This window comes from Dendropsophus ebraccatus, chromosome 8, assembly GCF_027789765.1.
Source record: "Dendropsophus ebraccatus isolate aDenEbr1 chromosome 8, aDenEbr1.pat, whole genome shotgun sequence".
NCBI classification, from domain to species: domain Eukaryota; kingdom Metazoa; phylum Chordata; class Amphibia; order Anura; family Hylidae; genus Dendropsophus; species Dendropsophus ebraccatus.
Window position 1 is genome coordinate 5,333,554 of NC_091461.1, and position 16,119 is coordinate 5,349,672.

Here is a 16,119-nt window from a genome sequence, read left to right on the forward strand (position 1 = left end):
CATGTCAGGAACTGTCCAGAGCAGCAGCAAATCCCCATAGAAAACCTCTCCTGCTCTGGACAGTTCCTGACATGGACAGAGGTGGCAGCAGAGAGCACTGTGTCAGATTGGAGAGAATACACCACTTCATGCAGGGCATACACCAGCTGATAAGTACTGGAAGGCTACAGATTTTTTAATAGAAATGAATTACAACTTTCTGGCATTTTCTGACACCAGTTAATTTGAAAGAAATTTTTTTTGAACAACCCCTTTAATGGCGACATTGTACCAGGATACTGTCATGTGCTGTCAGCCATGTGAGAAAGGAGGTCAGAAAATCCGATGTCATTTTCCATGAACATTACGGAGTATGCAGCATGGTTGTCCCCTAATGGCCGTTCTCTCGCCCACTCTGCGCTGTCGCTACGAGCAACATTTACCACAAAAATGACACAATTCATCGGCGTTTGTCCTTTTTTGTGCACCGGGAAATAACAAGCAAATCAATTTTGACGCTATGTGGCATAGAGGGTGGCACCTTGTCCGAAGAGCTCACACTCGGGGGCACAGACGTTCCAAGCCTCTCCCAGCGGCAGGGCAGGAGGCTTCGCTCTCTGGGGACCCCCCCTCTCCACGATGAGGACCTGAGTGCTGAATTAATCGCTTTCTTCCTTCAGAGCTGAGCCGAGAAGCCGAGGGGTTAAGTGCGGCTGATTACTCATTTCCTGGAATTTTCACCAGGAGCCTGAGGAAAAGGCAGGTGAATCTGTATTACCCCTGCCCCCTCCCCCACCTGACCAGATGTGAGGGGTGACACATGGGGGGGGGGGGGGCAGTACCAGCCCAGGAGCTGACGAAGAGGAGATTCCCCCACACGTTGGTGAGGCTTCTGCCATGTTCTAGGCCACAGATGGGGAACCTTCAGCTGTTCCAAAACTACAATTCCATCATGCCTGGACAGCCAAAGCTAAAGCTGGAGGGACAAAGGTTCCCCATCTCTGTTCCAGGGCCCCCAGTATCCCAGCATGCCAGAGCGTCCAGTATCCCAGGGCCCCCAGTATCCCAGCATGCCAGGGCCTCCAGTATCCCAGGGCCCCCAGTATCCCAGCATGCCAGGGCCTCCAGTATCCCAGGGCCCCCAGTATCCCAGCATGCCAGGGCCTCCAGTATCCCAGGGCCCCCAGTATCCCAGCATGCCAGGGCCCCCAGTATCCCAGCATGCCAGGGCCTCCAGTATCCCAGGGCCCCCAGTATCCCAGCATGCCAGGGCCTCCAGTATCCCAGCATGCCAGGGCCTCCAGTATCCCAGCATGCCAGGGCCTCCAGTATCCCAGCATGCCAGGGCCTCCAGTATTCCAGTGCCCGCAATATTCCAGCATGCCAGGGCCCCCAGTATCCCAGCATGCCAGGGCCCCCAGTATCCCAGCGTGCCAGGGCCTCCAGTATCCCAGCATGCCAGGGCCTCCAGTATCCCAGGGCCCCCAGTATCCCAGCATGCCAGGGCCTCCAGTATCCCAGCATGCCAGGGCCTCCAGTATCCCAGCATGCCAGGGCCTCCAGTATTCCAGTGCCTGCAATATTCCAGCATGCCAGGGCCCCCAGTATCCCAGCATGCCAGGGCCTCCAGTATCCCAGGGCCCCCAGTATCCCAGCATGCCAGGGCCTCCAGTATCCCAGCATGCCAGGGCCTCCAGTATTCCAGTGCCTGCAATATTCCAGCATGCCAGGGCCCCCAGTATCCCAGCATGCCAGGGCCTCCAGTATCCCAGGGCCCCCAGTATCCCAGCATGCCAGGGCCTCCAGTATCCCAGCATGCCAGGGCCTCCAGTATCCCAGGGCCCCCAGTATCCCAGCATGCCAGGGCCCCCAGTATCCCAGCATGCCAGGGCCTCCAGTATCCCAGCATGCCAGGGCCTCCAGTATTCCAGTGCCCGCAATATTCCAGCATGCCAGGGCCCCCAGTATCCCAGCATGCCAGGGCCTCCAGTATCCCAGCATGCCAGTGCCCGCAATATTTCCAGCATGCCAGGGCCCCCAGTATCCCAGCATGCCAGGGCCCCCAGTATCCCAGCATGCCAGGGCCCCGAGTATCCCAGCATGCCAGGGCCCCCAGTATCCCAGCATGCCAGGGCCTCCAGTATCTCACTTTCCTTTCTTGTGTTAACTTCAATGTAATGTAAAATGGACATGTAGGGAGGGCGCGCGCCCAGAGTGGTACATCAGTAATGGCGGCGGGCACCAATGTGGATCTGATGAGGATGGAGGGCAGCAGATGAACAGCGGTTAGCGGCTGTGCTGATAATTCTTTATGGTATCTCAGACATGGCGGCCGGGTGTAGGCTGGTCAGTATAGACCGCACAGCCTGATCAGCCCAGTACTCCCATTAGAGGCCAGTTGGGGAGGATGCGCCGGAGCCATCTTTAATCCATCAATTGTCGTTTTCAGCTCTGAAGGTTTATTTTGCTTCTAGTTTCACAGCTGAAGCCGTCGCTTTGATACCTGACAAGCGGAGCAATTTGGAGACTTGATGGGATCCCCAGAGCTTTCCCACAGCCGACTATTATTCTGGCCCGAACCTTTGGGGGGTGCGGGGGCATAATGAGCCGGAGATTGACACCTGTCACTGGAGCGGGGGGGGGGGGGGGGGGGGCATGGGTGCGTTATTGCCGACCATCACCTAGCTATAAGGTTACCTGCGTGCTGAATGGGATCCATGTTCTCCAGATTCTGAGTCCGGGATGGAACCTAAGGGAATTCAGAATACAAATATAATTACATTATTATATTACCGATGTAACAATATACATATAACATCACACATATCATACAGGAGAGGTAACAATATACATATAGCATCACACATCATACAGGAAAGGTAATATACACACATCATACAGGAAAGGCAATATACATATAACATCACACACATCATACAGGAAAGGCAATATACATATAACATCACACATCATACAGGAAAGGTAATATACATATAACATCACACACATCATACAGGAAAGGCAATATACATATAACATCACACATCATACAGGAAAGGCAATATACATATAACATCACACATCATACAGGAAAGGTAATATACATATAACATCACACATCATACAGGAGAGGTAACAATATACATATAACATCACACATATCATACAGGAGAGGTAACAATATACATATAACATCACACACATCATACAGGAAAGGCAATATACATATAACATCACACACATCATACAGGAAAGGCAATATACATATAACATCACACACATCATACAGGAAAGGAAATATACATATAACATCACACATCATACAGGAAAGGCAATATACATATAACATCACACATCATACAGGAAAGGTAACAATATACATTTAACATCACACACATCGCTGTACATTATATACAGATTACATCCCTGTACATTATATACAGATTACATCCCTGTACATTATATACAGATTACATCCCTGTACATTATATACAGATTATATCCCTGTACATTATATATAGATCACATCCCTGTACATTATATACAGATTATATCCCTGTCCATTATATACAGATTACATCCCTGTACATTATATACAGATTATATCCCTGTCCATTATATACAGATTACATACCTGTACGTTATATTCAGATTACATCCCTGTACATTATATACACATCCCTGTGTATAATGAGTGTATATATACCGTGTAGGCATAAACTAGGTGTATAATGAGTGTATATATATATATATATATATATATATATATATATATATATATATATATATAAAATGTGTAGGCATATACTAGGTGTATATATACTGGGTAGGCATATACTAGGTGTATAATGAATGTATATATACTGGCTAGGCATATACTAGGTGTATATATACTGGGTAGACATATACTAGGTGTATAATGAGTTTATATATAATGTGTAGGCATATAATATGTGTATATATGTATAATGTATATTGTATAATGTATATGGTTCTCTGGCTCCTCAGCTGTTGGCAGCTTCAGATAATCCTGTACACCCAGTAAGTCACAGTATATGTATACGGCTGACAGACGCCGTCCATCACTCATGAGCTCCCATACGTACAACAAACCTTACACATGTTTAACGTACACGTTTGCTTTGTAATTATGGTAACCTGTATAACTCAGCCCAGTGTGAGGAAGGATTAGAGTGGAGACATCTGTACATGAGCGGCAGCGGACACCGAGGAGTCTGCACACGGCTTCATCCATCGTAATGTGCCGCTATCTGCTATATAGGAGACTCCGACCTGCGACACATGCTATACGTATACAACATACAGGGTTATAGATAGATATAACCTGTGTATATAGTCTATAATCTACACAGATCATAATCTGTATATAATGTACAGGCATATAACATGCATCCTGTATCATAGACACAAATTATATTACAAGATATTACTGTTATAATTAGGATACTTAAATTATTGCATGGGTAATAATAATTATAAAGATATAAAAATAATAAGATAATAATAATAAAAATACATACTGAAAATATTAATGTCAAAACAATAACTCTGGAAAACATTAATAGCAATGACAATATGGCTGCTGCATTATCATAATAGTAATAATAAATACATATATTAAACTGATGATTATTGACCATATTGATGCAAATCCACAATTATTAGTCATATCAATCACAATACTGATGCATTATATAATAATAATAATAATAATAATAATAATAATAATAATAATAATAATAATATGCACCATATAATAATAAAAAATACATCTAATAATAGCAATATTATGATGATGATTAATAATAATAATAATAATAATAATAATAATAATTAATACATAAAACTATACTGATGCACATTAAATAATCAATAAACATAAATGCAAATAAAAATAAATGGAAATAAATGCAAATAAAAATAAATGCAAATCCACCATTATTAGTAATAATAATAATAATAATAATAATAATACTGATGCATTATATAATAATACAACTAACACACAGTAAAATCAGTAAACTGATAAATTATATTTCCAGAACAATAATTCTATACTAGTAGATGATCACGACAATCATTAGTAATAATAATATTAGCAACAACATAAACAATATTACTATGATCAACACTAAAAATAAATGATTTATTTGATTCCTGACAAGTGCAATGATAATACTATCAGTACAATACTGATGATATATAATACTAATAGTACAGTACAGCTGATATATAATACTGATAGTACAGTACTGCTGATATATAATAATACTAATAGTACAGTACAGCTGATATATAATACTAATAGTTCAGCTGCTGATATATAATACTTATAGTACAGTACTGCTGATATATAATAATACTAATAGTACAATACTGCTGATATATAATACTAATAGTACAGTACTGCTGATATATACTAATACTGATAGTACATTACTGCTGATATATAATACTAATAGTACAGTACTGCTGATATATACTAATACTGATAGTACATTACTGCTGATATATAATACTAATAGTACAGTACTGCTGATATATAATACTAATAGTACAGTACTGCTGATATATAATACTGATAGTACAATACTGCTAATATATAATAATACTGATAGTACAGTACTGCTAATATATAATACTAATAGTACAGTACTGCTGATATATAATACTAATAGTACAGTACTGCTGATATATAATACTAATAGTACAGTACTGCTAATATATAATAATACTGATAGTACAGTACTGCTAATATATAATAATACTGATAGTACAGCTGCTGATATATATTACTGATAGTACATTACTGCTGATATATAATACTAATAGTACAGTACTGCTGCTATATAATACTAATAGTACAGTACTACTGAAATATAATAATACTAATAGTACAGTACTGCTACTATATAATACTAATAGTACAGTACTTCTGATATATAATACTGATAGTACATTACTGCTGATATATAATAATACTGATAGTACAGTACTGCTGATATATAATACTAATAGTACTGCTGCTGATATATAATACTAATAGTATAGTACTGCTGATATATAATAATACTGATAGTACATTACTGCTGATATATAATACTAATAGTACAGTACTGCTGCTATATAATACTAATAGTACTGTGCTACTTATATATAATAATACTAATTGTACAGCTGCTGATATATAATACTAATAGTAAAGTACTGCTGCTATATAATACTAATAGTACAGTACTACTGAAATATAATAATACTAATAGTACAGTACTGCTACTATATAATACTAATAGTACAGTACTTCTGATATATAATACTAATAGCACAGTACTGCTGATATATAATAATACTAATAGTACAGTACTGCTGCTATATAATACTAATAGTACAATACTGCTGCTGATATATAATACTAATAGTACAGTACTGCTGAAATATAATACTAATAGTACAGTACTGCTGATATATAATACTGATAGTACAGTACTACTGATATATAATACTAATAGTACAGTACTGCTGATATATAATAATACTGATAGTACATTACTGCTGATATATAATACTAATAGTACAGTACTGCTGATATATAATAATACCGATAGTACATTACTGCTGATATATAATACTAATAGTACAGTAAAGCTGATATATAATACTAATAGTACAGTACTGCTGATATATACTAATAGTACAGTAAAGCTGATATATAATACTAATAGTACAGTACTGCTGATATATAATACTAATAGTACAGTACTACTGAAATATAATAATACCGATAGTACATTACTGCTAATATATAATACTAATAGTACAGTAAAGCTGATATATAATACTAATAGTACAGTACTGCTGATATATAATACTAGTAGTACAGTACTGATGATATATAATAATACTGATAGTACAGTACTGCTGATATATACTAATAGTACAGTACAGCTGATATATAATACTAACAGTACAGTACAGCTGATATATAATACTAATAGTACAGTACTGCTGATATATAATAATACTAATAGTACAGTACTGCTGATATATAATACTAATAGTACAGTGCTGCTGATATATAATACTAATAGTACAGTACTGCTGATATATAATAATACCGATAGTACATTACTGCTGATATATAATACTAATAGTACAGTAAAGCTGATATATAATACTAATAGTACAGCACTGCTGATATATAATAATACTAATAGTACAGTACTGCTAATATTTAATACTAATAGTACAGTACTGCTGATATATAATAATACTGATAGTACAGTACTGCTGATATATAATACTAATAGTACAGCACTGCTGATATATAATACTGATAGTACATTACTGCTGATATATAATAATACTGATAGTACAGTACTGCTGATATATAATAATACTAATAGTACAGTACTGCTGATATATAATAATACTGATAGTACATTACTGCTGATATATAATACTAATAGTACAGTACTGCTGATATATAATACTAATAGTACAGTACTGCTGATATATAATAATACTGATAGTACAGTACTGCTGATATATAATACTAATAGTACAAGTACAGCACTGCTGATATATAATAATACTAATAGTACAGTACTGCTAATATTTAATACTAATAGTACAGTACTGCTGATATATAATAATACTGATAGTACAGTACTGCTGATATATAATACTAATAGTACAGCACTGCTGATATATAATACTGATAGTACATTACTGCTGATATATAATAATACTGATAGTACAGTACTGCTGATATATAATAATACTAATAGTACAGTACTGCTGATATATAATAATACTAATAGTACAGTACAGCTGATATATAATACTGATAGTACATTACTGCTGATATATAATACTAATAGTACAGTACTGCTGATATATAATAATACCGATAGTACATTACTGCTAATATATAATACTAATAGTACAGTAAAGCTGATATATAATACTAATAGTACAGTACTGCTGATATATAATAATACTGATAGTACAGTACTGCTGATATATAATACTAATAGTACAGTACTGATGATATATAATACCGATAGTACAGTACTGCTGATATATAATAATACTGATAGTACATTACTGCTGATATATAATACTAATAGTACAGTAAAGCTGATATATAATACTAATAGTACACTACTGCTGATATATAATACTAATAGTACAGTACTGCTGATATATAATAATACTAATAGTACAGTACTGCTGCTGATATATAATACTAATAGTACAGTACTGCTGATATATAATAATACCGATAGTACATTACTGCTGATATATAATACTAATAGTACAGTACTGCTGATATATAATACTAATAGTACAATACTGCTGATATATAATACTAATAGTACAGTACTGCTGATATATAATAATACTGATAGTACATTACTGCTGATATATAATACTAATAGTACAGTAAAGCTGATATATAATACTAATAGTACAGCACTGCTGATATATAATAATACTGATAGTACATTACTGCTGATATATAATACTAATAGTACAGTACTGCTGATATATAATAATACTGATAGTACAGTACTGCTGATATATAATAATACTAATAGTACAGTACTGCTGCTGATATATAATACTAATAGTACAGTACTGCTGATATATAATACTAATAGTACAATACTGCTGATATATAACACTAATAGTACAGTACTGCTGATATATAATAATACTGATAGTACAGTACTACTGATATATAATACTAATAGTACAGTACTGCTGATATATAATACTAATAGTACAGTACTGCTGATATATAATACTGATAGTACATTACTGCTGATATATAATACTAATAGTACAGTACTGCTGATATATAATACTGATAGTACAATACTGCTGATATATAATAATACTAATAGTACAGTACTGCTGATATATAATACTGATAGTACAGTACTGCTGATATATAATAATACTGATAGTACATTACTGCTGATATATAATACTAATAGTACAGTAAAGCTGATATATAATACTAATAGTACAGCACTGCTGATATATAATAATACTAATAGTACAGTACTGCTGATATATAATACTAATAGTACAGTACTGCTGATATATAATAATACTAATAGTACAGTACTGCTGCTGATATATAATACTGATAGTACAGTACTGCTGATATATAATAATACTGATAGTACAGTACTGCTGATATATAATAATACTAATAGTACAGTACAGCTGATATATAATACTGATAGTACATTACTGCTGATATATAATACTAATAGTACAGTACTGCTGATATATAATAATACTAATAGTACAGTACAGCTGATATATAATAATACTGATAGTACATTACTGCTGATATATAATAATACTGATAGTACAGTACTGCTGATATATAATAATAACATGGATACTGACACAATAGTAATAAATGGAATAACTGTGCTTTGGTGAGCCGGTCACTCAGACGTTGCGGTCAGACGCTTGGAGGTTACTTCAGACTAGTTTTTGCCTTTCATGTGGCGATGGGAGATCTCGAAGCCTTTGAACTTTCATTTTAGCCCAAACAAGTCATCAGCGCTCGTCATTTATGGAGGAAAAGATAAAAAAGTGTGAGGACAGAAGGGAGAGAGGAGTGGAGCTCAGCCACCATCTGCAGCTGCACAGCACAGGCTCAATCATCTCCTGTGCAGGCTAAGGACCTCCCCTGGGCCCCTCTAATGAGAGGTCATCTGCCTGGGACCCTCTAATGAGAGGTCGCCTCCCTGGGCCCCTCTAATGAGAGGTCATCTCCTTGGGCCCTCACATGTTAGACAACTGTAGACAGCATGGTCGGTGCATGTGTCATGTGACCCTCATGCTGGAGAATGACCCATACGGAGGCCATTACGGCTTCCATTTGGCTTCATACCTGACTCTCCCAGGAACAGATATGACTGGAATTGGCTGAATACAATTTCTAAACTAAGTGGAGACTATGAGGATGGTTGAATAATGACAAATCAAGTATCGCAGTCTAGATTCTTCAGAGTCTGAGATTATTATTTCCTCATAGTCCAAGCCTTCTCCTAGTCCGACATTCTTCTCATCCAAACCTTCTCATAGTGCAAGATTCTTCATAGTCTAAACCAAGAATGAGGAACCTTCAGCCCTCCAGCTGTTGCAAAATTGCGATTACCATCATGCCTGCAAAGCCAAAGCGAAGCTGAAGGTTCCCAATCCCTAATCTAAACTTTCTCATTGACTCTGATGAAGAAGCTAAAACTATAAGGAGGCGAAATCCGTGAAGGACCTTTTACTACGAGAAAGCTTGGATCTTGAAGAAACTTAAGACTAGGACAATGCTCAAACCATAAGGAGCTGTGAACCGTGACAAAACACGGACTATAAGGAAACTTAAAGTGTCACTGTCATTATAACTTTCAAAATCTAAATCACCAATAGATGTAATATGAAGCAAGTTTGGAATATACATTTATTTTTTTTTTTTTGTTACCATGCTGTAAAACAAAGCTGTACTTACCAGAGATCTAGGTCCAGTCTCCTGAAAGTGTCACTGTCGTTTCATTTTTTTTGCAGAAATCAATAGTCCAGGCGCTTTTAAGAAACTTTGTAGTTGGGTTTATTAGGCAAATATGCCATTATCTGCATTCAAAAAGACTTTTCCCAAGTCCCCCCCTCCTTTCTCTAATCCACTGCTCATTATCAGGAAATCTCGACTCTTTTACATCAGTCGTGTCCTGTCTGTTTTATGGAGAGGGGAGGGGGAGGGAGATTTGTCACCAGCAGAGATCAGAGAACAAAGGATTACACAAAGGGAGGCGGTATTTAGAGGTCAGTGCTGACTGTCAGAGGAGATAGCCGGTGAAGTAGCTGTAAATTAACTCTTTGTTGTACTGTTTTGGTGCCTCATCTCCCTCCACCCCTCCCTTCTCCATAGAGAACAATGAAGACAGGGGGGAGAGATTCAAACAGCTTTTTCATAATAAAAAAGCATTTTTCGGTTAATAAACCCAATTACAAAGGCAGCTATATAACAGCTATACTTACTGTATCCAGGTCCAGTCTCCTGAAGGCAGCTATATAACAGCTATACTTACTGTATCCAGGTCCAGTCTCCTGAAGGCTGCTATATAACAGCTATACTTACTGTATCCAGGTCCAGTCTGCTGAAGGCAGCTATATAACAGCTATACTTACTGTATACAGGTCCAGTCTCCTGAAGACAGATTTTTAGACTTGTGCTGGTTGAAAACTAAACACAGGAGTTCCAGCCAGTATAGAGAGTCACGTCTCAATGTGTCCATCAATCACATGACTACCTTCTGTCTGTGAGCGCTCAGAGGGCCTGGGATACACAGGACTTCCTGTTTTCTGACTGTTTCCTGTTTTTTGAGAAAAAAACAGTTAGAAAACAGGAAGTACCGTGTTTTCCATGATAACTAAAAAAAAAAACAATGAATGTAAATTGCAAACTTGCTTTATATCACATCTACTGTTGATTTAGATTTTGAAAGTTATAACGACAGTGACACTTTAAAGCATAAGGAAGCTTGGACTTTGCGAAAGCTCAAACTGTGAGGAAACTTGGACCATGAAGATGCTCAAACTATGAGAGGCCTCAGGCCATGACAAAACTTGAAGCAGGAGGAAGCTCGGTCCTTGAGGAAGTTCATATCAGAAGGGCACCCAGAAATATTAGGAAACTTGGACCATGAAAAAGTTTAGACCACAAGGAAGCTTGAACTATATGGAAGCTGGGACCACTAGGCAGCCTATACCACAACCCCGACATATGTCCTGGAATTCCCAACACAGAGGGGCATCAAAGCTAATTATTATTTGATCAATTGTTTATAGAGCTCAATGCATCACTATTAGGCTATGTTAACACAATGTAAGTTCCGTGGGAATCACGGCCTTGTTACAATGGCCGTGATTCCCACAGAACTCACGTAGTGCAACCTTTTGAGTGAATCCTAGACGGAGTGTATACACAGGGTATACACTCCGGCCAGGATCTCTGGCGGCGCCGTAGAAAACTGGTATGTCAGTTTTCTGCGTCCGCTATTCATTGAATAGCAGCTGCAGAAAACCCTGTCTCCGGCCGCACGCTCCATATTGTGCTGTGGGGAGTTCTGATGCGGGCAGGCACGGATGCGCCCGCATCAGAACTCTGCGGCCCCAAAGATCATCCGGCCGGTACTGCAGTACCGGCCTGGGATGATCTTTAATGAGACAGGCCGTTCCGTGAACCGGACTGGTCATGGAACGGCCGATCTCTTACGTTGTGTGAACATAGCCTTACACTGCACTCTTTTGGTAGCGTTAACATGGGAGCCATGGAGACTCTCTTCAGGCAGCCATGTTAGCTCATAGTTGGCACTCTGCAATTGCGTGGTTGGATGTGCTGCCCGGAGGTCTGACAGTATGGACACCTGTCAACCACCTAAATGCAGCAATCTCTGTTGATTGTTAAACGTCGGTTGTTAAACGACTGGCGCCAACAGGATCGATTGATGTTGGTCAATAGAAGTTGGTGTCTGTCTGTAGCAGTCACCCTTACCTGCCATGTATGCAGTTGGCCCAGCTTCCCCTGCTTGTCACACGAATTTACATGGGGCAGTCAGTAAGGGCTTAACAGCTAAACGTTGCTCAGATTAAAGTGGATGACATTATTACCAATATTCTTGCAGATCAAGTAAAGGAAAAAATTATGGAATCACCACCAAGAAATCCCCATTAGTTAACAGAGCGCTAACAGATCAGTATGGCGGCTTGTCATGGAAATTTTAATTAATATTTACTGTAAATTTTTCATCGGCTTGAGCTTCAGGCTGCTCGTTCCATGTCATTGAGCTGATCGGTCTCTCGTGAAAAGAAAATCTTTAACCCTGTGTACTCTGTGACAGGACGCTTCATGATTAGTGTTGAGTGAACCTGTCAAAGTGTTTGTGTTTGGCAACGTTATCCAACCCGAACGCCCAGAGTTTGATTCCCTGCTGCTGCATTAGTTAAATGCTGCCTTAGGGCGTCCTACAAAATATGGATACAGCCATAGGGAGTCCTACAAAATGGATACAGCCATAGGGAGTCCTACAAAATATGGATACAGCCATAGGGAGTCCTACAAAATGGATAAAGCCATAGGGAGTCCTACAGAACATGGATACAGCCATAGGGAGTCCTACAAAATAGATACAGCCATAGGGAGTCCTACAGAACATGGATACAGCCATAGGGAGTCCTACAAAATAGATACAGCCATAGGGAGTCCTACAGAACATGGATAAAGCCATAGGGAGTCCTACTAAACATGGATACAGCCATAGGAAGTCCTACAAAACATGGATACAGCCATAGGGAGTCCTACAAAATGTATACAGCCATAGGGAGTCCTACAGAACATGGATACAGCCATAAGGAGTCCTACAGAACATGGATACAGCCATAGGGAGTCCTACAAAACATGGATACAGCCATAGGGAGTCCTACAGAACATGGATATAGGCATAGGGAGTCCTACAAAATATGGATACAGCCAAAGGGAGTCCTACAGAACATGGATACAGGCATAGGGAGTCCTACAAAATATGGATACAGCCATAAGGAGTCCTACAGAACAAGGATACAGCCATAGAGAGTCATACAGAACATGGATACAGCCATAGGGAGTCCTACAGAACATGGATATAGCCATAGAGAGTCCTACAGAACATGGATACAGCCATAGGGAGTCCTACAGAACATGGATATAGCCATAGAGAGTCCTACAGAACATGGATACAGCCATAGGGAGTCCTACAGAACATGGATACAGCCATAGGGAGTCCTACAGAACATGGATACAGCCATAGGGAGTCCTACAGAACATGGATACAGCCATAGGGAGTCCTACAGAACATGGATACAGCCATAGGGAGTCCTACAAAAAAGCCCATACCCATGTTTTCCTGGCAGCCCTAGGGCGGCATCCAACTTCCACAAGTGGGGAATCAAACTCACAGCATTCGAGCTCGATTAACATTGCCGAACCAGAATATTTTGACAGGATTGCTTAACACTAATGATGATTCTGAATAAGGACGTCATCCGCAACAGTATTTTCTGAATTTAGTCCCGTTTTCTTCTTTGATTCTGTTGAAAAATTTCTATTCTCCAGGCGTTGCAGAATGTTTACAATCCTGACATTTGACGCCTTTCTTGTTCTATCTGTATGTTCTCCTATTATAATTTTCCCCTTTAGGTACTTGTTCCATGTTTCACACACAGCTGCCTGAGAACAACCAGCATCTTCTGCTGCACCCTGGTCAACATTTGTTAATCTGTTAAATTGTTAGCAACCAGTCACAGTCCGTTCTGAAAAATGAAGGTTGAGCTGTAATTAATTGCTATTTGAGACAAAAACGATTCCAATCTGGGCCCTCCTGGTAAATTTCCTTTGTGAGAGAATTCTCTAATTCTCCCATTAAAACTGACAGTATGAGGCTGGCCACATGAGAAGATACTCTGCAGTATGAGGCCGGCCACGACAGAAGAGACCCTAAAGAATGAGGCCGGCCACGACAGAAGAGACCCTGAAGAATGAGGCCGGCCACGACAGAAGAGACCCTAAAGAATGAGGCCGGCCACAATAGAAGAGACCCTGAAGAATGAGGCCGGCCACAATAGAAGAGACCCTGAAGAATGAGGCCGGCCACGACAGAAGAGACCCTGAAGAATGAGGCCGGCCACGACAGAAGAGACCCTAAAGAATGAGGCCGGCCACGACAGAAGAGACCCTGAAGAATGAGGCCGGCCACGACAGAAGAGACCCTAAAGAATGAGGCCGGCTACGACAGAAGAGACCCTGAAGAATGAGGCCGGCCACAATAGAAGAGACCCTGAAGAATGAGGCCGGCCACGACAGAAGAGACCCTAAAGAATGAGGCCGGCCACGACAGAAGAGACCCTGAAGAATGAGGCCGGCCACGACAGAAGAGACGCTGAAGAATGAGGCCGGCCACGACAGAAGAGACCCTGAAGAATGAGGCCGGCCACGACAGAAGAGACGCTGAAGAATGAGGCCGGCCACGATAGAGAAGACTCTGCAGTATGAGACCGGCCACGATAGAGAAGACTCTGCAGTATGAGACCGGCCACGATAGAGAAGACTCTGCAGTATGAGACCGGCCACGATAGAGAAGACTCTGCAGTATGAGACTGGCCACAATAGAAGAGACTTTGCAGTATAAGGCCGGCCAAAATAGAGGAGACTCTGCAGTATTAGACCAGCCATGATAGAAGAGACTTTGCAGTATTAGACCAGCCATGATAGAAGAGACTTTGCAGTATGAGGCTGGCCACACTAGAAGAGACTCTGCAGTATGAGGCCTGCCATGATAGAAGAGATGTTGCAGTGTGAGGCCAGCCACGACAGAGGAGACTCTAGTATGAGGCCAGTCACAACAGAAGAGACTTTGCAGTATGAGGCCGGCCATGATAGAAGAGACTTTGCAGTGTGAGGCCGGCCATGATAGAAGAGACTTTGCAGTGTGAGGCCGGCCATGTTAGAAGAGACTTTGCAGTGTGAGGCCAGCCACGACAGAGGAGACTCTAGTATGAGGCCGGCCATGATAGAAGTGCAGTATGAGGCCGGCCATGATAGAAGTGCAGTATGAGGCCGGCCATGATAGAAGTGCAGTATGAGGCAGTATGAGGCACAGGCCCCGGATATCGAACTTGATCCAGTCTAAAAGTCTCTTGTGGGTGATCTACCATATACTGATTTAAGTCCATCATGTGAATCCTCAGAGCTCACACACAGCTGTAGTGGGTGCAGAGAGAGTTCTCACGTGACACGCCAGGACACACTCGCTGTATGTTATACTAATACACTCGCTACAACACAACAGAACCTCTGATTGAGAAACATCTGACACGGGATGAGATGTCTGCGAGTCATTATGTTACATCAATTCCCCACTTTATGTGACAAGTCTGTCTTTCCCCGACCTCCATTACCACGACAGAGGTAAACAGCACCTGCAACCTCTATCAACATCTGGAGACACTGATGAAGACGAGCTACAATACAGTGTACTGTGTACTGAGACCAACCTGACCCTGGGA

The 16,119-nt window shown here is 40.0% G+C and overlaps 1 protein-coding gene across 1 annotated transcript in view; it reads right to left on the bottom strand.

The window, feature by feature from the left end:
• LOC138798993 (myosin-9-like) overlaps positions 1-16,119 on the bottom strand; it is a 97,290-nt gene that overhangs the window by 26,081 nt on the left and 55,090 nt on the right. The window contains exon 12 of the mRNA XM_069979663.1: positions 2,677-2,728. Coding sequence (XP_069835764.1) covers positions 2,677-2,728 — 52 coding nt within the window. The remainder of the gene's footprint in view (positions 1-2,676; positions 2,729-16,119) is intronic.